Raw genomic sequence first — 23151 nt, forward strand, 5'->3', positions numbered from 1 at the left:
CCCTAACTGAACATAATCAGCTATGTTCATAATCATTTTATGTTACTAAATTATTTAAGTAAAATTGCAATGAAGTTAAGCATAGAGCTATGTTCTTTGTATTCACATATGGGGGAAAATCATTTTTAGAGTTTTCTTCTCACCCCACAGCTTCTTCATTTGCAGAAATCTATCAGTCATGAAGAAAGGAATTATCAGATTTATGAACTACTTCTGTGCCACCCAGAAGAATACAAACCACAGTCAAGGCTTGGACTCTTATAGTGAATAAATCCATCCAGAAGTAGTCCTTGTTTGCAACAGAATTTGCTTCCAAGCTAAATATGCTTAAAAGCAAGATGCCATTTCTCCACTTTATGTCCTAACAACGAAAACTGTGAAATTCTGGTCAATTTCCCCATCACCACCACTTCATAGGGTGGCATATAACACACTAGGGATGGGGTCACTTGCTTAGTGGTAGAGCACTTGCATGGTATACAGAATGTCCCAGGTTCAATCCTAGAACTAGGAAAGACCCTTATCTGAAACCATGAGAACCTCTGTCAGTGTAGATCAGGGCTGTGCAACGTCGAATCTCCAGCTGTTTTTGGACTACAGATCCCATCATTCGCAGCCACACTAGTAAATAGTCAGGAATTCTGGAAGTTGTAGTCCAGTCCAACATTCTATACAGCTGAAGTTGTCCAATCCTAGTGTAGATAATACTCAGCTAGATGAAGCAATGCTCTGATTCAGTATTTATACACACACACATAAAAGAACAGAAATAAGAACAGTACCTTGCTCTCTAGCAATGCCCCCACAACTTGCAAATCCTTCCATTTTTGTTCTTTTTTGAGGGTTGATGTTGGTTTTTGGCAGAAAAGAGCCACAGAATGGCTCAGCACTACAAAATGGTGGCAGGAAATGAAAGAAGTCATTTCTGGTCACTCAAGAACCACAGATAGGCGAAAATAACCCTATTTTTGCCCCATGAAACTGGATCCCTGTGACCCAACCACAAATATGAGAAACCAGGATATGCGAAACCAGGATATGCGAAACCAGGATATGCGAAACCAGGGTGCCAAGACCTTGCAGAATGAGGGCTATCTGTATATGAGTGGAGAATATGCTTAAAAGGCCAGCTAAAAATAATCTTTCTTATGAGGTATAATCTTTCTTATGAAAAAAATGACTGAATGGGGCTTTTTAAGAGAGAGAATCCATCTAGATCTTTTTAGCTGTCTTTGGAAGAAAAAGAGGTAAGGGGGTGGGAATCATGATAAACAATTCAATAACTTTGTGTTATCTATGGAAATTGGCAGGCCAAAGGCTTAATTAAATACTACATACAACACATAATTAGTCTATATAATTCATCACCCTCAAATGTAGTGACAGACACTTGCACATGTCTGAAACCACAAAACAATTAGGAAGTCTATACTTGGGCCAGTAATGTGCATAGTTTTACATGTGCCAAAGTACCATTAAAGTTGACAGAACTGTGTTCTGGACTGTGATACAAAACCAAATACTGGACACAATTAAGGGATGAATGGACATCACCTCCAGGACCTGCTTCTTCCCAGGTCAGACAAAATGCTAAAAATTATACAGACTATGGTGCCATTGTAAGTGTTCTGCAGTTACAGTAGTATCCGCCCGCTACTCACTCTGATGTCTTGAAAACATTAAATAGGGAGGGTAAATAAACAAGCTCACTCTGAGAAAACATATGGACATTTAGAATGTAGAAGCAACTGAGCAATACAAATGTTGTTGTGCTTGGTGGTTGGCCTGTGAAAGTTCTTCCCAAATCATGGGACTTGATTTACAAGAGAATTTCCCTCATGTTGTAAAACAACAACAGTGAGAAGTCATCCCCACATGGTCAACTGACTCAAGTATTTTCTGCATATACAGTGGACAAACAGTGAACATCAAACACCATTGTTAGCCTCATGTTTAAATGAAAATAGAAGCATAAATATCTTTAGAGAGGGGCCACAACAGCAGCAATGTTGACAGGACAAGCAAGGCTGCCAGAAGCTACAGTGCTGGCTCTGATGACTTCATGGATAGCTGAACTTTAACTCCGGCTGACCAGATGGAGGTGGTTGGTGTTTGGGTAATCCTGGAAGAGCCTCTTTTCTGCCAAGCACACAGCACTGGGTTGTGAAGAACATCCTGACAGTCTAGCACAGGTAGGAGAAATGACAATTAAGGAAGACATTGAGATAAGCAACCTTAACCAGAAGCCCATAAGAGGCATGGATGAAGCCATGGGAAGGCTGAAGGGCCAAACCAATTCCATGGAAATCAAACATCCATGGAGCAGTCATAGGAGTAGGCATAACTCTGTTACTTAACGAAAGTGAGCAGTGGGGAATCCATATATTACTAGCTGACCTGGTGCAGAGCATCTGCGCCCCTAGTTCTCCCTGTCTCTCCCCCTCCTGCCCCATTTCTTTCTCTCCGCCTCCTGCCCCATTTTCCCTTGGCATCCAGGATGCTTTTCCTCAGTGGCCGGCTGCCTGCCGGCTTGGCAGTGGCCGCTTCTCCTTCACAGCTCCCTGCTGGTGGCTGCTTCTCCTGCGCAGCTCCCTGCCGTCCTCCGCTTCCCCTGCGTGGCCGGTCTGGTGGCAGCCGCTTCTCCTCCACGCCCACTTCTCCTCCCGTCCCCATCGCTAATATACTCGCGAGAATAATATACTCACGAGAGCTGCCACACATGGGATTAGCGACGGGTATGTTTAAGAGAATTAAATAGATAGAAGATAGATAGATGGCTTGACTCTGACACACCGACACATAACTCTGACACACTGACACACCAGTGGCACAAAAGGCCAGGCAATGGGGCTTTTGTTTTGACACCAGGTTACAGCAGGGATTCTCCAGGTTGGATCCCCAGATACTGTTGGACTACAACAGCACCTGGGGACCCATGTTTGAGAACCCCCGGGGTTAGAGAACTAAATCCTGGGGTGGCTGAGGTGTGGGGCATGAGACTCTCCTTCCCCTCTTTGAAAACTGAGCTTGTTTTGTCTGGCCACTTGTAGGAGTGTTCAGAGCAACTTCTTGGGGGAACAAGCAGGTAACCAGATAAGGATAGATGCGGGCCCTGCAGAGTCTCACAGAGACTTTCAGCCATTCAGGAATCTACCATGCCTTTGAAAATATATCCATTTTATCCCCTAGAAAACCAAACAAAAACAAAAACAAAAAAACCCTACACAACTAGAAAGATGAGTTATCTGTAATTCAGTTGGGACTCCACAATCTTGTTGTTTCAATATCTATCTATGCCGCCCAAAACTTGCGTCTTTGAGCGGTATTCAGAAAGTTGTTCATGACAGTACATCTAGGTTCTTAAACAATACCGTTGAGTTCAATAAAAATTGACTCATGAACAAACTTTACTGGGCTGAATGCTTTGAAAAGATTTTTGACCAGTGAGAATGAAAAATGGAAAACAAACTAAACAGAAAAACTTTCTCATGGCTGCGTGGTGTGTGTGTGTGTGTGTGTGTGTGTGTGTGTGTGAGAGAGAGAGAGAGAGAGAGAGTGTAAGTAGAGTAGAGTAGAGTAGAGTAGAGTAGTGGGAGGATGGAAGCAAAGATCTGCAAATGAACTTGGAAATTTCACTAGACTATTACCGTGAGGAGGGGGGAAAAGTCCCTTGCAGGATATCAGAGCTAATTTCCTCTTGTCCTTTTAAAACAGCTAAAAGAGACTTGAGGAAGTGAGTCAAAATCCTGGAAGATGTTTGTCCTACACCACAAAGATAAACAACATCTGTAAAATAATGTGCAAATATAAAGGGAAAGCCTGTGTGGATCAGCATTACGCTGGAAGAGTGAAAATGTTGTGAGCACAAGAAAAGGACCTGTATAACCTTGAGTTATTAACATCTCTGATTATAAAACATCTCTCATAAATTAGGTATCATGTACTGAATGTGTATGCATGTACAGTCTATACTGATGAACATTTAGTGCTCTTATAATATTTAATTCAGCTTTAATGACCTCCTCATATTTTACCACATTATTTTAGTCTGATAAAATTGAGATTTGTTGCAAAATATTTTGAATATCTCACAGCTTATTACAAGAGTACTGAATTTGATGCCCTGCATCACATAGACACACCAGTGATGTCATCACCCCCAAATGATTACTATATTGTGTGTATATTTTTAATAACACCACCACCATCAATGCCACAGAGCAAGAACAAAGAGACAGATCTTCACCCCAAGGAGCTTACAATCTAAAATTCAATACAGGGGAGGCAACAGAGGGAAGAGAAGAAGAGGAACATGAGATAGATAGATAGATAGATGCGCATGCGCACCAGTTTGGTTATATGGATATAAGTTTTGTTTCAATAGAGGGTTGAGTGTTGTGCCAAAGGCTTCTTTCTCTAACTCAAGGGTTTAGGATTAACATTGCCATTTTTATTTCATATATCCATGCCTACCAAAGAGCTCACAATAAAAAAAGGCCCTATAAACCAGTATAAACCTTTGGGGGGGCAAAGTATATCCCAGTTACACCCGAAATATGTGATGGGGCCATCCTAGTGCATACTACAATTTATATGCAGCGACATATGCATATATTCAGTGCCTTGTTACAGTTTTGCCTCTGCTCACACCACTTTCCTAAAGTTACTGGTAAAAAAGAAGTTTACCACGTAGTCTTCGTCACTGCGTTTTACAGCGCATTTGGGGCAACACTAAGATCCTACCTGTTCTCTAAATGCTGAAAAGAAGGGAGGAAGTTATATACAAAGCAGTTTAAAACAAACAAAGAGAATGCAAGGCACTTGGGTAAATAATGGAGCTGAACCAATTATTTAGTGGAAGCATACCTGAACTCTCTTTCCCTCTGGGCTGGCAGGTGTTAGGAGACAGCTTTCTTCCCCTTGGGCAGAGGAAATATTCCTTGTGTTATTGTACAGTTGATTGAAGGACACAGAATAGATACAAGAAGCCATGTCCACTCAACCTTGGAGGCAAGTTGACTGGAACAAAGGGAGTTTTAAGGGAATGGAGACAACTATTTGACTGTCCTCACTGTGAGGTTTTCTGGTCAGTGCATGCAGCAGTTCCTGCTCTTTTCCTTTCCTTTGGTCTTTATGAAATATACTGGGTTAACTAAGCAGAATGGCTTAGGGCTTGCTTCTCTGTGATTCCCACAGACTTAAAATCCTATGAGAATCACACAATTGTGCAATAGGGACAATCTCAAATGCCTACCTACACATCATGGTTACAAACATATACAAATATACAGGAAACAGGCATACAATCAAAACAAGTGGAAAATTCACTTGTGTGGATACTGCTTCATTTTTAAAAAGAAGCTGGGGAATGGACAAAGACAGGTGTACACAAATCCACTCACCAGCTCGCCAGAGAGGATTTCCTCTGACTCCTTGGCAAGAAGGAAGCCCAGAAGTACACATGTTCTCTCTCCTGAACTCTCACATGTGTTGCGGTTTGTGAGAAGATAATAAAAAGCAGGAATCTCACTGAGCTCTAGAGAAGATCAGAAACTACAAGAGTCTCTCCCACTGTTTGTTACCTTCTCCATACACTAGTGTGAATGAGGAAAATCCCTGCCTCTCCCCCAAGAATTCCTGAGAACTCAAGGGAGGATAGAAAAGTTGGCTGGCAGTGAGCATAACCAGCACAAAGGCTAGCTAGTAAGCAGAGACCTTTGCTTTACCAGGATTCCTGATAAAGATGGAACCCTGGCAGAAAGAAGGCAGTGACAATGCTGGGGAAATCTCAGCCGTGTGGTTTTCTGGCTATGTGTAAATGTGATACTGGTGCCTCAAATGTGAAATATTTGTTTAGCTCTAGCATCAAAAGAACCAAGAATGATTCAAGGTGTTTGAAATGTTTTCCAGACCCAGACAAGCAAAGGATCAGCAGCATAAAGCCACACAGGTGAGATGTTGCTTGAGTCCCAGAAGTTATTACCACAAGAGTTCTGCCTACATGCATTTCGTAGTGCTCCAAGTTGAAACAGTAGACTCTAAGCTGTTCTGTTGTAGGTCAGTAACTCTGGGGATAACCCCACAGAAGCCACCATGGCTTGTGTGACACAAAAAGAAAAGCAGTGGAATCAAAACTAGGGGAACAAAGAAGTAGTATGTTGGGTGGTGTTTTGTCATTCTTTGCACTATGAGGATGCACCATCCAAACCAACATCTTGTTTCCACCAAACTGCTGTGTTGGCTGCCAAGGGATCAGCAAATGATGGACATAGAGGAAATAACACACCAAATGGACATTCTTTAGGGGATAAACCAGTTTACAACCCTAAAGATGAGCAAACTTACTGTGGCATGGGCTTTCAAAGGCTACAGCCTACTTTATAAGATCACAAGAAACAATCTAGAAAGACACTAATCACGTCTACTCAGAAGTTTCACTGAGTTCAATGGGACTCACTCCCTAGTAAATGTATTTAAAATTGCTGTCTTCATTAATTTAATTAATTTCCATATTCTCCATAGAAAAATTCTCAAAGCAACTGAGAATAAAATGCCATATACAAAATAAAGCGTAACAAGGACAAGAAATAAAAGACAAAATGCTTCAGCTAAAAAGCAAAAATCCTAGAAATTTAATAAAATATTATTTGAAAGTCAGCAGAGAAGGTGCCAAGTGAACCTCTCTGAACAGTAAGTTCCATAGCTGAGGTGGAACTACAGCCACCCCAAAGGCTCAGGTACTGTAGTTACTCGCTTACTTCTGATAAACACCTATGGAAGTTCATTCTGTAATACAGATAGGAGGCTTGTTCACACAACTGTCTGAACCTAGGCTTAATATGGGTTACCAACATTAGCACAACTGTGTGAACCCACACCAAGACAAATATAGATTCATCTCAGGCCATAACCTTCTTGACATGGGTTCACACAATCACACAAATGCTGGTAACCCACATTAAACAGATTCAAACAGCTGTGTGAACTAGGCCATTGGACTACAACTCCCATTATCTTCAGTCACAATGGCCTTTGACCACTTGGCTGGGGATGATGGCAGTTGTAGTCCAACAATATCTGGGAACCCAAAGATGGGAACTCCTCTTGTAATAAACAATGAGCCGGGTCTCATGATCAGTGAGAACCAGTTTGGGAAGCTCAGCGGGGGGAGCGGGCTAAGCCTGCTCTTCCCGCAGACGAGCAGAGCAGGAGCCCTGGGCAGCCGGATTGTCCGCCCACATGACTGTTGGCTCCATGACGAAGCCGGCAGAAGCTGGGGAGTTCGGGGGCTGCGTGGCCCCCGGAAGCTCCAGTATGCCCTGCACAAGCACACAGGGCATACTGAAGAGACCCCCAAGCCGGGAGGCTGCTTTTAAGCCTCCCACCGGGAGTCTACTCATGAGTAGGCGTGGCTGTGGTTCTGCCTCAGCTGTGGAACTTACTGTTCAGAGAGGTTCACTTGGCATCTCCCCTTAAACCAGGTTTAAGAGGAGGGCTGGTTTGGAGGGTTAACCACCAGGAAGCCACTGGGCTCGCCTGGTGGCTCCCACGATCAGGCAAAATCGGTCTAGGCTACCCTGATCGTAGGAATAGCCCCAATGGCTCACATCCTCTGCAATGTGGTAGCACTGAAGCAAGAGGAGTACAGCTAACTGCACTGGTGTACCAGGGAAAGGGAGATTTCTGACCACTTCCCCTTCCCCAGGGAGCCTTCTGTGCCACCCAAAAATATGTTTGTGAGAGCTGCACAGCTCTCAGGGACATAGTTTTTGGTTGGCAGGGCTTCCTGGGGAAGGGGAGGTGGTCAAAAGTCAACCCTTCCCTGGTACAGTTAGTCTAGGAGTGCTGCTAGTCTGTTCCTCTCCCTGCACCAGTACTTCATTGCTCCAGATGTCAGCCAATAGCTACAGAACATTCTGGCTGAAATCCTGACTAAACCAGCATCAGCATGCCAGGATGACACACCTGCACTGTGAAAGGTTTTCTTAGCTATGTACTGTAGAGTAGGGGGCGATTTTGTCAATCTCTGCTCCGTCCAGATGAGTCACATGCCACCTGAAAATATATCCCTGAGGGTCACACAGCCCTCAAGGACACAATTTTGAATGCTGTGAGACATTTCTGGGGACAGCAGGGATTGACAAACATCAATGAAAATAGCCCCCCCCCCAACACTGGAGAGCTCTGGAAGCCTTCCACAGCACAGGTGCATCTGCCTAGCACATTGATGCTGGCTTAGTCAGGATGTCAGCCTCTGTCTTTGCTGTAATATAGTAATACAAAGCCTATTCTGTAACTGCACGTTATGCAACATAGTAGGGAAGATGAATTCAATTGAAAGAAAAATGAACAAGTGGCAGATGCTGGTAGACATACTGCTAGTTTCTATTATTACATTTGTATCCTGCCTGTATGTAAGTGGCTCATGGTGGTGTACTTCAAATTCTCCTAACTCATCATGGTATCAACCATGCCAGGAACGTTAATGAGAGATTGTAATCTGCTCAAGATCTTCCAGTGAGATTAATGGTCAAATGGAGATTTCCATGATCCAAGATCAACACCCTAAAACACTTCTAAAAGAAAACCTAGGCATAACACTGTTGGATAGGATAGGAGAAACTAAAAAAAGGAAGGTCACTGTATATACAGTAACTTTCCAGTAAAGGTGTGAGCAGGAGGAACTGCAGAGGAAGGCCATTAAGCCACAAAGTTGACACAAAATGTAAGTGAAAAAAAGTGGGAGAGCTGAAGACTTGAACAGCTTAATTTCATAGGAAGGTTACAGTCAAAGCCAGATCTGGTGCCAGTTCCCCTCTATTGGAAGGACTGAAGCAGAACAGTAAACAAAGAAACTAAACCTAATGTAAATGTCTGTGAATGTTTACCGAGACTAGGGATCCATTAGAGCAGTGTGTCTCCTTCTGTACTGCATGCTTTCCCTCAATATTAATACATTTATACAGCATGTCACTCAAATCAAAAACAAACAATGTTCTCTTCTCTGAGACTCTGGAGATCAAGTTCAAAGTCCAAAAATAGTTGAACAAAGAAACGGAAGGCAGAAATAATCACTCTGGTAACTTCTAGTCTCCAGCACCTGAGAAGGTGTGATGCCCTTCCAAATGAGTGGCAAGACTGCCTGGTTTCCCCAGGTTTTTCCTGGGATTGAGATTGGACAGAAATTATGAGGCACCTATCACAAGTGTGGAGAACAAGCAGGGAAGGATGTTTTTGGTACCTCTGACCATTATTTAATTTTTGCAATAAATAGACCATCATTAATGTCAGGCCTTGACAAATTTTTGGATCTAGGAACCAGCCCCAAATTTTAGAAGTCAGACAATGGACATCTGAGAAAATTAATGGACTTAATAATAGACCTTATGAGTGGGGGGGAGTAGGTAAATGGGATTCTCTTCATCCTCTTTAGAAGTAACATAATTAGGACAGAAACAGGGTTGCCTGGAACTAATAAAACGTGTATCAAAATAACTCTTCCTCTAAATATCCTCATCTAGATGCCATGGCTCCCTGACACCTGGGATTTATCAGGTCCATTATTAATGTTACTGGTGGAGATGCGCCTGCTTCCCTCCTCACCACCAAAACTCCAGCATTCAAGCACTCAAAGCAGTAAAGGAGAACCTAAGCCTTGCATGTAGTTGTTTAATTTCTTCTGTGTTAAATGCAGCACGTTTACAAGTGGCTGGGCTTCTACACACACCCAAACATGCTTTCAACTGGCTTCCAATCCCAATCCAATCTCCAATTCCAATCACACACATACGCACGCCCAGTTCATATACTGACCAGGCCACGCTGCAATCTGATGACTGAGAGGTGCATGCCTCATCCTTCACTTCACCACATACATAACAATACTGATGAGGTGAGTGTTCCAAGTGGAGGCTTGCATGCACAAAGACCCAATTAGTGAAATCCTTCCCCTTCACACCTCAAGTTATGTGTGTGATCAATGGGTGAGGAGATGGTTACTCGAGGCAAATTGCAGAACTGCTCTGTAAGTGCAGCACACGGCTGTACTGAGGTACCTAAACATATGTTCAGAAAGGGAGTGAGAATGCCCTGTATGCAGAAGGGACACTTTGGCACTTGTATTCTTGCCAAGGGACAACTGCTGCATATTCCAAGCAAGCCATGTATGAAGATACAGCTCAGAGATGTATGAAGCCTTCCCAAGCAAAAGACTAGGGATGTGCACGGAATGGGTTCGGAGAACTGGTGATTCCGTCGGTTCGAAGGCAGAGGGGGTGCCGCTTTAAGAGCAGGGGAGGGGCACTTACCCCTCCCACCGCTTTTCCACTGCCGGTGTCCTTTGTTAAGAAACCTGATTGGGGCAGCAGTGTACCTCCCTGCCACCCTGCTGCCCGGATATGGCTGGAAGTCCCTGACATGCCAGCGCATGCAGGTGCATCGGAGACTTCCAGCCACATCTGGCCAATGGGGCCAACAGGGCAGTAGGAAGGTATGCTGCTGCCCCGATCAGCTTTCTTAACAAAGGACGCTGGCAGGGGGAAAGTAGCAAAAGGGGTAAGTGCACCCTCCCCCGCTCTTAAAGTAGCACCCCTGCTGCCTTTGAACTGCCCCTCCCCCCGCAGTTCTGTGCACATCCCTACCACAGAGAACTGGTAACAGTGATTCCGAACAATGGTTCAAGCAAGGGGTTGACTCCACTGGATCCCTGTTCCTGGGAGGATCATGTCAGTAGATTTATTTTGTACACACAATTTCATGGATTAGGTGTCAGTTTTATTCCATCAACGTTACTCACTAAATTCTATCAACTGTCCTTTACAACAAGATTAAGTGTCAGATTGAGGCAAGATACAGTAAAGACCAGACTGAGAGCAATTCCAATGGCAGATACACACCAGCCATGAACCAATCCATGACGAAAGAATGAGCTTCTCTCTAGGGGTTTGTGTGTAACCAGTCAAATTAACAAAGGCATCATTGAGATGATCTAAAAGCAAAGTTTCCACCTCAACAAAAATGGTTTCCAAGTATTTTTGCTGGAAAATTTCCCCCCTAAAAGCTTTGGATGAAATCTAGAGGACAACAGGTGCACAAAGTCCCATTAAAATGAACAAGGCTTAGATGTTTTTACTATCTGGTTATCGGGGCTGATGAAAATTGATGCTGATTATTTTTTAAATTAAAAAAGTCATAAAGAACCTGGTCAAAGATATCATCATGAATATTAATTATCATTATATGCTATGAACATGTTAACAGCAGTATATGGGGATGAGAGATAACAGACCTGATCAGTCCTATTCTGCAGACAGTGCACATGCAGCACACACACATAATCAAGCCTTTGCTCCCACCCTGCCAGTGCAAAGACAAATAAAGTCAATGAATGAGGATTTGGAGAAAGTCAGTGAATGAGAAGGTCAATGAATGATAATTTAGGGGAATGGAGTAGACCTGAGCAAGGAGGAGGATTCTGGTTACAAATGCATGGGATGGGAAGGGGGATAGAAAGTGAAACCAAAAGTGAACGGAACATATTCATACAATCCTGAGGAAACTTTTTTCAAGTGCATCCTCCATTGTAGAAGGGAAACATCTATCATGGCAGCAGGCCATAAAAGAGACCCAATTTGGGAATACTTTAATGAAATTCCTGCACCTATGGATAAGAAAGGTTCGTGTTCAAAATGCAAACAGTGCAACAATGAAATACAAGGCCTGGTCATCCGAATGTATCTATTACAGTGTGTACCCCTACCTTCTAAAAATGAAACCTACATCTATCTCTAAATATGTATTAAGGTTATATTAGACAACAAGAATGTACTTTTATAGAAAATGATGATTAAATAGAATCTTACTGACTAGTAATTTAAATTTAACGACTTAAATCGTTAAAATTGAGTCTTTCTGTAAAGCGATTTAAACCGTGATTTAAATTGTGATTTAAATCAAATCAACTCTGCTGGTTATGGAACACTCATTTCAATACAACTTTAGTGTGTGTTTTAGCTTCCTCTGGATTGTATTTCTGGTTTTGTCTTGATTTTACTTGCACAGCTGTTGCTACAGCAGCATCCTGTCAAAGACAAATTGTGTGCATGTGTGCACATGCATGCATGGGGGAGATTTGTCCTCTTATACCACCTGCCAACTGCAATCTAGTTTTATCAGGTTTCTACAATACAGCAGACATGCAAGGTTTTATGCTGACCTATCAATGCACAGTGGCCAAAGATCTTCAGGCTGGCTGTGAGACTCTCTCCACCAGCAGTGCTGCACAGGAACTATCTTACTGGATCAGGCCAAAGTTAATCTCCTCTAGCAGCTTAGTTTCAAGAGCATCTGGTTCGGTGGCTCTGGAAGCTCACTAGAAGAGAATGATGAAAATGACCAATCCCGGCTGCTTATCCTCAATATTTGATACTCAAAGATATATTGTCTCTAAACATGGAATTTTAATCTAGCCAGTCATTGATAGACACATTCTCCAAGAATTTATCTGACTCCTGTTGATAATGGCAGCTGTTGTCAATATTGCATTACTTCTGTTACGCCGATGCCATATCTTGCATGTTTTCGCCAACTGTGCAACACAGTGAATTGTGATATTTGGTTAATATTATGATCTATGCAACCAATGCTATACACTGATGTATACACTGATTTCTGATGTAGCAGTTCTTAGGATCATGATTAGGATCAAACCTAAGTTAACAAGTGTGTCATCAAAGTTGACACACTTGTTAACTGCTTCATACACTGCTGTTTGTGCTTGGAACCAATTCTGGACTAGAAAATATTACAATTAATATAATTAAGAATATTTATATACTACTTTTCAACAAAAAGGGGGGGGGCACAAATGGTTTATACTGCAAAAGAAATGAGAAGATGGTGCCTTCTTCCTTGTCCCAAAGGGGCTCACAATCTAAAAGGAAACACCAGCAACAGCCACCTGGAGAGATGCTACACTGAGATGGATAACAACTGTGAGTCGTCTAGAGAAAGATTGTTATAAGGTGGCCAACCAATAAAGTCGTTGTTGTTGCTCTCCCCTGATAACTGTAAGAGGGGTCACTACTTCCAAAGGCGCCTCTTTGCCCAGTTATCAGGGGAATACCATATATAAACATCGCCATTTATGAGTGGGTGGATGTTTGTGGTTTTTGCTAGCAAAGTTCAGGTGAGTAGAGGCCTGGTTCCTCTCACTCGTATGTTTTGCTGGCACCAATTATTTGCACCAATAAGAAATACCTATTTCTATCTATTTTCAACTCACATACAGGTATATTAATACAAAACCAAACCATGCAAAGTGGCCTTTACTTCCAAATTAATAATTTTGGTATTGCGGTGAAAACCAGTATTTCCTGAGATGGTTTCATGCAGGTATATCACTAAGCTCCTAGCAGTGGGTACTGAGCATAATGCAGCACAAGACACTAAGAGGAGACAGGTTCATTACAAGGTCAGGTTTGGAACCCACAGCTAGGATCAAAAGATACTGGTGGCCAAAATTACATTGCTGGGTTACTTAATAAGCCATTGGAGGAAATCCTGAAATAAAAATTGCTACGCTGAGCTGCACCACATAACCATTACCATTTCTGAAGCACCGGGAAATACAGAATTAACAAACTCATCTACATTCAGAAAGAATAGAAACACAGTTCTAGTTTCATCTTTGCTAGAAAGAACTAAACAGCCTCAATCTTGTGTGTATTTTCATTGCTGTTATACATTTTTAATGATCACTTTAACCACAAAGACATTTTGTACTGATTAGGAGATAACTCTGTCTCAAAAACAGCCCAGCCCAGAAAAATTTACTCTCTCTACCGATGACAGACAGAGCCTCTAGACCAGTTTGCAAAACACACATGTGCATACACACACAAAATCAAGCTTTAAAAGTCAGTTAGCACAGGCAGATTTGCAGACCTTCAGGACCAATTATTACACATATGGTTACTAAAGACTCCTCTCTGTGGCAACTTTTGAAACTGCATCTATACAGCATGCAGCATTGATTCCTTCGTAAAAATAAAAAGGAGTTACTGTATGTTAAGATATGCACAAAAAAGGAGCATGTTAAAAGGTGTTACTGTATGTTAAAATCTGCACAAAAGCCAAAACGTTGGAAGAGCAGAGTTTCCACTGATTTGAGTACATTTAACAGTTTATTTCTGCCCAAGTATTTTCTGTCTACAAACCTTTCTAATGTACATCTACTACTGTTTCCAAGGAACATGACTGCATCTCTAGAGAATTTTAATCCAGATCCATACTAATCGTGGTCAAGCTTTATATCTGCCACTAAGCTATACCAGAACATCTTTCCTCCAATCATTCTTTGAGCACTCATTTAAATTGTGGACTAACACCCTGATCCTAGAAGTAAAGGCAATTTCTTTTTTTGTATGTGTGATGTTCTCTGTTTCCAATAAATTAAATACTGTCAAAGAATCATGAAGGCAGGTCTCAGGAGTGATCACGGGGTTGCTTCTCTGTGGAATCCTATTGAGGCATGTGAGCAAAGATAAGTATTTCAGACATTTACTTGTTTGCATGGTGGTCAGCACGATGTGTTTGACAATTTAGAGACTTTTGCCATGGAAGGGGCATGACCAACGCTTCTCCAATGTCCCACTGCCATGAGAGTTGTGTAGAGCAATATTGTACAGATTCAACAACACATTCCCACGCAGATCTCACTGTACTATATGACTGAAATAATGGGATTAGGGGTGGCTTCAGACATGCACTTAACCAAACAGAAAAGCCACAGGTATTCGTTCAATATATGTTGGTCCATAATCCATAATCGCACGTGCTAGACTTCCTATGTCCAACATGTAGCTTCACTGTGAAATGATGGGGGGGGGTCACCTTAAGGTGCAGGAGAAAGGGCTGATCTCAATGAGACAATGGTAGTAGTCAAATGGAACCACTTCCAAATTCTGTGGTGTGCCGGCCAATTGGTTGTGTGCATACATTGCCACGCGCAGGCTCAGCTATGAGCATATTTTGGCAGATGCTTTAAAAGCAGCATTTGTAAGCATGCCAAAAGCTGGATCTTGCATATGACAGTATGTGCACATCACTGGCTACACACAGGCTTGGAGTGGGCATAAGCAAGGTTCATAAGCAGTGATCACACACACCCAGTGGTTGTGTGGATCAACCCAAACTGTCATCTGAATCCACTCCAAGATATACGGACCAAACGATGAGGATGGTTCTCAAACCCAACAAAACAAACTATTGGAAACAAACTATCGGGAAAGGCGACTTGTAGAAATTACATGCTGCGCTTTTAGTATATTGGCTTTTCACAGTAGAGGTTTCCCATGGTAACATAACACTTCTTAAAGAGCAATGCAATTAACCTAACATCCAAACAATCCTGCAAACCAATGCATGGAAGTGGTTCTTTCAGAGTTTTCCCAATCTAAGGTTGTCACCAAGTGACTCAGTTTGAAAGCCTTGACCCTTATTTCAAGACACAACCACACCACTTGACTTTGTGCTGACATACGTTTATAATAAAACTGCAATCCTATGCACACCGACTGGGAAGTCCCCCTGAACTGTGCAGGACTTACTCCTGAGTCCTGTGCAACCCTGCACATACGTCGGTCCACTGATTTCTGCAGAACTTGCCTTCCACTTAAAGTGTGTTTAGGATGTAACGTTTCTTGCAGAAGAAGAAGAATCTGTTCTGTTTCAAGAACATTTAGGACGGCCCAGCAGAGCACAGTGCCCTGGTGTTTTTCCATGAGGCGTCACTAGAACCCCACTAAATACATGACCTGGGAAAGTTCCCTTGAAATCAATGGAAGTTACCTTTAAGGCAACGTGTTCAGTGATCGGCGCGTAAAGTCGTTTCAAACTCGTACTGATCCCCTCCTCTCCTATTGAGGGGCGGTGGATCGATGGTAAGGGTCAAGGAAGGCGCATCCCCAGATGGCTTTGGCTCGAAATTTTGTTCCGGAGACTTCCCACCCCCTCCCACTCACAAGGTAACACACGCCACAGGCGGCTCGACAAGCCTTCTCAATGGAAGGCAAGGTAGAGCCACCCTAATCGTCCCGAGGAGGTGGTGAACTGCTTAAATCCAAACTTGCACCAACTCCACTACAATCCCCAGCAGCCACCAACGCGGGTTAGCCGCCTAGGAGTCTCGGCTCCGCACCCCGCTCTCCGCATCGCCGATCTCGCTGCCTAGCCTCCTCAGGTGGGAGCGTGCTCTGTGCTCGCCGATTCCCAGCTCCACGATCCCCGGCACCAAGCTCGAGGGCGCGGCGCCAACCCGCGGCGCGCCCCTCTCGTTTTTGCCTACCCGCCCCTGTTCGGCTGCTGAGCTTTCAGGTCACGCCGACGGGTTTGCCCAAAGCCCCAGAAGGAGGCTCGAGCCGCTCCTCGGTCCCCACCTGTTGGTGTGCACAGAAGCAGCGACAGCAAAGCGATCCCCCAAGCCCAGGAGCGTTTCATGGTGCCGCTGCCCGTGTCCGATCCTCCTCCACGCGGAGACTCGCTCCAGGCTGACCTTTCAGGCGAAGCGTCCCCAACGCGTAGAAGCCGAGAGACAGGCACTCCAGCAAACCGACGCTCCGCGCGGGGAGTCCCACTTACACACTGCCTCCCCCCGCTCCGCTCCTCCGACCACGCCTCTGTCTCCCTCTCCAGCAGCCCACTGGCTCAGGCAGACAATATTCATGCTTCCAACCCAAGGGGCTTTGCGGGGAGCTGGGGGGGGGGGAGGAGACCTGACTCTCTCAAACCTGGCAATTTTGCTCTCCCCTATCTTTTGGAATCGTTTTAATGGATAGTTAAAGAGTCATTTCCCCTTTGAGGAAGAAAATCAAACATCTCTCTGCCAAGTCGCTGAACTTCTCAAGAGATAGATTTTAATTAAGAAGTTTTCTTTTATGGAGGAGTGGGGTGTGGGGAGTAAGGCGTATGCGACGGTGCCTCAAATTCCGTGAAAGCTACCCACACTTCCATCAAAACTCTACAAAGAAAACATTTCTCATAATCATTGTTGTTGCTGAAGATTTAGTGGTTCTTTATGAGGCATTCCGCTGGAAGCCATTGGGGTTCATATGTGATTGTGCATCTAAAGAGTATTCAACGTGATTCAGCCAAAGTTAAGCACAATTAAATTCTATTGCAATGGGAGAACTATGCGCAAATAAGTCTTCCACTGGAAGTGATAGAACTTAAAAGTGCTTGAGTTTGCATGGATCAAGACTATTATTTACAATCTCTTTTATAGCAGGTTGGTTCACACCATCGTGAAAATTAAGAGCTCCCAAGATTTGCATGATCATCAGAACTCACACATTTCCTTGCAGCCCAGGTTGCTCCTAGCATTTATTTACTTATTTATCTATTTATTTATTTGCATTTCTATCCCGCTCTTCCTCCAAGGAGCCCAGAGCAGCATACATAGTTATGTTTATCCTTACAACAACCCTGTGAGGTAGGTTAGGCTGAGAGATAAGTGGCTGGTCCTGAGTCACCCAGTGAGCTTAATGGCTGAATGGGGATTTGAACTCGGGTCTTCCCGGTAGTGGAGAGCCTTCTTACCCTGATTCTCTGATTGTGAGAACCCTCACACCTCTTCTACCCAGTCACTGGCACCCAGCACACCCTCCCCTGCATAGAAACCATGGAGAGCTGTTCATACAATGCACATCAACTGACACACTAGCCTGCAAAGCACACTTTGTGTTCCCAAAGCTTGAGCAGTTTTGGCAGCTGCTGACATCATGAAGCTTTTCCAGTCTGCTGGCAGTGCAAAGCATGCTGGAATGGCATACACACCCTTGGAGGCCCTTCCATGGAGGGGCAGGCCTTGCCACTTCCATCACTGGTGCCCTCAGTGGCTGTGCTCATGTGTTTGCAGAACCAAGCTGAGGTGATTGTGTGTTGCATACAGGGTAACATCTCGACTGGGCTCTTCCCCACCTCAAAATGGCCATGAGAACAAGTGTAGCATTTTGTACATGTAGGGATGTGCCCGGACCACATTTCCAAGCACGGTTTGAGCCCTTTTAAGGAAATTAGAAAGGGAACTTTAAGAAAATGGAGAGCAGGTGCTTACCTGCCCTCCACCACCACTTCTCCATTTTCTTAAAGTTCCCTTTCTAATTTCCTTTAACGTGCTCGAACCGTGCTTCAGACTGTGGTTCAGGCACATCCCTATGTATATGTTTACTGTATCTTCCAGAAAAGCTCCTAATTCACCCAGTGGGCCTGTTGAGAATGTGAGCTAAGTGAATGAGTGTAGAGTTTGATATGATGTGGTGACCTGGTTAAGTGTTCTAGCTTTGTGCTGTGCTGTGTTAAGGCTTGCAACAAGCACCACATTTGCTGCACCACAGCAACATGAGGAAAGGAAATGTTAGTTAAGTTGTACGTCTGGCCCATGGTGACCTGTTCATATTACAATCACTGCAGCAGATGCCAACTCTGCAGAGCTCTAGACCCATATTGATGCTGTTGGGTACAACTAGTTTTAAGGGTTCCTTTGGTTGTTTCTGAAGAAGAATTGAGCAGAAGAGTAAGTGATGATTGTTTCTTTTCTCCACATACTTCTGTTTAGTGAGAACTTTGAGAAGAAAAGGAAGTCCACGACTCTTGCTGCTTTTTTGAGGAATGTCCCCAGCGCTCTCAGCAGAGTCTCCATTTTAGTAGACAAATGAAGATTGAGGTGAGATTTACAGCAAAGTTCAAAGTCACTGTTGCTCTAAGTTGCAAAACAAAACAAAATAGGTCTTATTTTACGAACGTGTGTTGTGGTTTCTTCATATATATATATATATATATATATATATATATATATATATATATATACACACACACACACACATACACTTCATAATACTAATCATAAGAGTAAAACCTATTTTACAGTTGTTGTTTTAGTGATGCAATGAATTATTATACCTAGTAGGTACACATGTCCTACAATGTACACACGTACATTGTTCATAAAAGTGTTTTCAAATTGTTTTCCTGGGAAATGTGAAGTATGGTTCCTCAGAGATTTCTGAGCATTTCTTCAATGAGAATTTGAGGCTCTACACACGATCAGTGTGTAGAACCTGCAGGGCTTCTGCGGGGAGAGTGGGACCTGCTGTCCCCGCAGACAAGCATCCAGCTGTCCTTGGACGGCTGGATTGGATTGGCTGCGCACACGACTACTGGCTCCATCACGGAGCCGGTAGGGGTGGTGAGGATTGGGGGCCACCCAGAAATAAGGATTCTGGGGAGACCCCCAAGGTCAGGAGGCTAGTTGGAGCCTCCTGGTCAGGGGTTTTCTAATGAGTCGCCATGGAGTGATGCAATTCCCAAAACGGGGTTAGCAGAGTACTAGCTCCGCTAACCTCATTTAAGTGTGTGTGTGTGTGTTGGGGGGGGGGGGTACTTAATAGCAGCAATAGCAATAGCACTTACATTTATATACCACTCTATAGCCGAAGCTCTCTAAGTGGTTTACAATGATTTAGCATATTCCCCCCAACATTCTGGGTACTCATTTTACCGATCTCGGAAGGATGGAAGGCTGAGTCAACCTTGAGCCCCTGGTCAGGATTGAACTTGTAACCTTCTGGTTACAGGGTGGCAGTTTTACCACTGCGCCACCAGGGGCTCTACTTTCAAGCGGCTAACCGCCGCTTGAAAGTAGGCTGGGCTCCCTTAGCCCATTTTCAAGAGGTTGTGTCAATAGCCTCTATAAGTAATAGTAAATAAGCTGGCTTGAAAGACCTTTTGAGGTCATTCACCCAGGTTGGGGAGCTGTTTGAGCTCCCAATTTTCGGTTTTGTGGAAACACAGTCACTTCTATCTGGGTAGAACCCAGGTTTTCCTCCTACCTTGCTTCCACACAACTGAAAATTGGGAGCTCACACAGCTCCCAAACCTGGATAGAACACAGTTTTTGATTGTGTGAACGACCTCTTTGTCTTCCAGTACTGATCTTTCTCTGGGATGTGTAGCAAGGGAGGACTGAACTCAGGCCCAACACCAAAGAGCCCCTGGTGGCGCAAAAGAGCCCCTGGTGGCGCAGTGGTAAAACTGCTGCCCTGTAACCAGAAGGTTACAAGTTCGATCCTGACCAGGGGCTCAAGGTTGACTCAGCCTTCCATCCTTCCGAGGTCGGTAAAATGAGTACCCAGAATGTTGGGGGGCAATATGCTAAATCATTGTAAACCGCTTAGAAAGCTTCCAGCTATAGAGCGGTATATAAATGTAAGTGCTATTGCTATTGCTATTGCTAACATACCAGTTTGGTGCCCCCTGTGGACTGAACTACACCCAAAAACACAGCCTAAATCCCCTGTAATGTAGAGAGATTCTGCAGCAAAGAGCCCAGGTTCTTCGGCAGACAAATCCATATGGAAAGGGTTTCCTGAGGAGAGGAGTCTGAAGACCACTGATGTATCACAGAGAAGATGTATAACAATAGATTTATAACAGTAGTTTGTTAGCTGCCTTGAGCATTCTAACAGAAAGGTGGGAGTATAATGCAATAAACAAGAAACAAACAATAGCCACTCAAGTGCAGCTGACCAGAGATATAGACAGTCCTGATGGATAATCACACGGAGGAAAGAAGGATTTAGTTCTGCATCTTCCTTAAATGGTACCCATGACTCTTGGGCAACTGTCTGAGGAGGTGGAGTGGATGCATCCAATAAGCCTCAATAAAGATAAAGACATTCACACTCTCTATTCTCAAAATGAATATTCCAAAGGCAGCACATAATTTACTCTTTGAAGCATTCAAAGCAATTGCCAAAAGGAAATCCATACCGATTTAGCAAAAGAAATATTATTGTTCATAACAATGCAGCTACTATCAGAATAAATGAGAATCTTTTTCTCTTCCCCTCCCTTTCATCTCCAAGGGTGTCAGCTAGCAAAGAAGTTGCCAGTGGTGAGATGTTAGGTCTGTTCGTGCCCTAAACTGTCAATTTTTTCCCAAAGGTTAACAGCCTTATCCCATATGGTCTGGCAGCATCAGATGAAAGTCTTGCCTCGTATGTTTAAAATGGCTGTCTCACCACTTCTTTGCTTGCTTTTATCTTTGTGACAGTGAATCTCTTTCGCCTGGTAGATCCGTCTTTTTCCTGTAAAGCAGAATGCAGTTACTAGTGCTCATGGACATGTTTACATCAAGTAATTTACTTTAGAAGTCCATTTCACATTAGAATAAATCTCATAGCATTTTTTTAAGAAGGGGGAAAATAACCTTTGAAAAACCAAGATTTGTTTTAATCACATGACTAGACCACATTTGATGTCTGTCTATCCTTGATTCTGAATAATTATGGCTTAATTGGAATAATTTGATGGTACAACCTCTTGAATATTGTCTCCCTGAAGATTATGCATAAAGACACAAATATCTCCTTTTCACCGATTTTGGCATTCATTTTGTCAGATTTCAGTAATGCATTGCAGTTAATTCTGTTTTGTAAATTTGTTGTGAATCTTTTTACAATGTAGCATAATAATATGCTACATAATATGGGGTAGAAAACACCTTCACGATTCATTCTTTATTCTTCACGATTCATTCTTTATTCTTCATCACTCTTCACTACTCTCAAAGGTTTTTCCTTTACAACAGCCTAGCACAACATCTGCCCAAGCTCAATGCACCCCAACCTGCCAGACATATATATGGAAGCTTATTAGGGGCTCAGTACATCTCTTGCTTTTGCTGCCTGCTTGGGATTGCAAAAAAGGGGGTTGTCAAGCACGTGGCAGGAGACAAGACATAACTAGTGAGTGGCATTCAGCTTTGTGGTGGTGGTGTGTCACATAAGTTGTACAGGCCTGCATTCGATCAGTGCAGAGTGGAGATAAAAGCAGGCTCCTGCCTGCTTTGCTGCACACAATGAGAGTTGTGTAGATAGCTCTGCTGCTCGCTGTGACACACGAGCAGTGCCATGGTGAGTGGCAGAACAGGGAGCCAGAGGAGGAAGTCTTCTGGCATCCCTCAATGCACTGTGCCAGGAAAAAAGACTCAAAAGACTCAGATAGAAAGTCGGGTTGGGCAGGAGGACAGCACCAGGATCTGACTCAAAAGACTCGGATAGGAAGTCTGGCCAGGCTCGGACTGGCCCACAGGGCAACCGGGCATATTCCCATTGTGCCCCACCCGTGGGGCACCCCTGTGCCTCGCCGCACTCAGCAGCAATGACTACTCCCACCCTTAAGTACCCATTCTGCTCAAAACCCGGCGCCCTCTCCACATACATTCCACCGCTCTCTCAGTGCCCCCATTCCGGCCCTGAGTCGGGTTGGGCAGGAGGACAGCACCAGGATCTGACTCGAAAGACTCGGATAGAAAGTCGGGTTGGGCAGGAGGACGGCACTGGGATCTGACCTGATCCTGGAGCTGTACACTAGCGGCCCAACCCAGGCTGAGATGCCCTAGCCTGGGTCAGTCTGTTGGTGTGAATAGGCTCTCAGTCTTTTCAAATGGAATCCCTTCTGATTCCATTTGCTAAAATCTCAGTGTCAACTTGCCTAGGGAGGTATACAGACCGACCTTCCCTCAGTGAATTTCTAGAACAAAATTTTCCACAATTCACAGTCACAATAACACTGTCACGAGGTTCTCCCCTTTAGAGAGGAGCATAGCAAAGGAGCATAGAGAGGAGCATAGAGAGGAGTTCCAAACACTGACATCATGGTTACTCTTAGAGGAGTACTGTACAGTTTCCCCTTGTTAATCAAATAAATGAGTAGGGGGAACCATCAGCTCTGTCAACATGGCATAGCACTTCAAAACTATAAATCAGTTTTAGTTCTGTGGAAGAAACGAAATGTTTGATATTTGATAAATTTACATATTTCCCATTTAAAAATATGCCCCAAATGAACCTTTGGTGATGACCTCATGTACGCCCCTTATACCAGTGTCTAGATTTCATACTGGATTTTATGCTGGATTTTATGCCGGGCAGGAAGGAGAAGACCTGTTTGCAAGATGCAACATTTTAGAGGGTTGTCTTGTGTCTGACTTTGTTTTCACTGCATAAAATGATGAAGCTTAATGAGTTTGACCTTAAAGGATACAATCTATAACATGGAAACCATCTGAAAGTCCAATTCACACTTTACCTC

At 43.6% G+C, this 23151-nt stretch overlaps 1 protein-coding gene across 2 annotated transcripts in view; it reads right to left on the minus strand.

The window, feature by feature from the left end:
* KIT (KIT proto-oncogene, receptor tyrosine kinase) overlaps positions 1–16671 on the minus strand; it is a 97287-nt gene extending 80616 nt beyond the window's left edge. For both annotated transcript variants that reach the window (XM_053258498.1, XM_053258497.1), the window contains exon 1: positions 16437–16671. In XM_053258498.1, the coding sequence (XP_053114473.1) occupies positions 16437–16497 (61 nt within the window). In that variant the 5' untranslated portion in view covers positions 16498–16671. The remainder of the gene's footprint in view (positions 1–16436) is intronic.
* Positions 16672–23151: the final 6480 nt, after the last annotated feature.

Source organism: Hemicordylus capensis, chromosome 5 (assembly GCF_027244095.1).
Source record: "Hemicordylus capensis ecotype Gifberg chromosome 5, rHemCap1.1.pri, whole genome shotgun sequence".
Lineage (NCBI taxonomy): Eukaryota > Metazoa > Chordata > Lepidosauria > Squamata > Cordylidae > Hemicordylus > Hemicordylus capensis.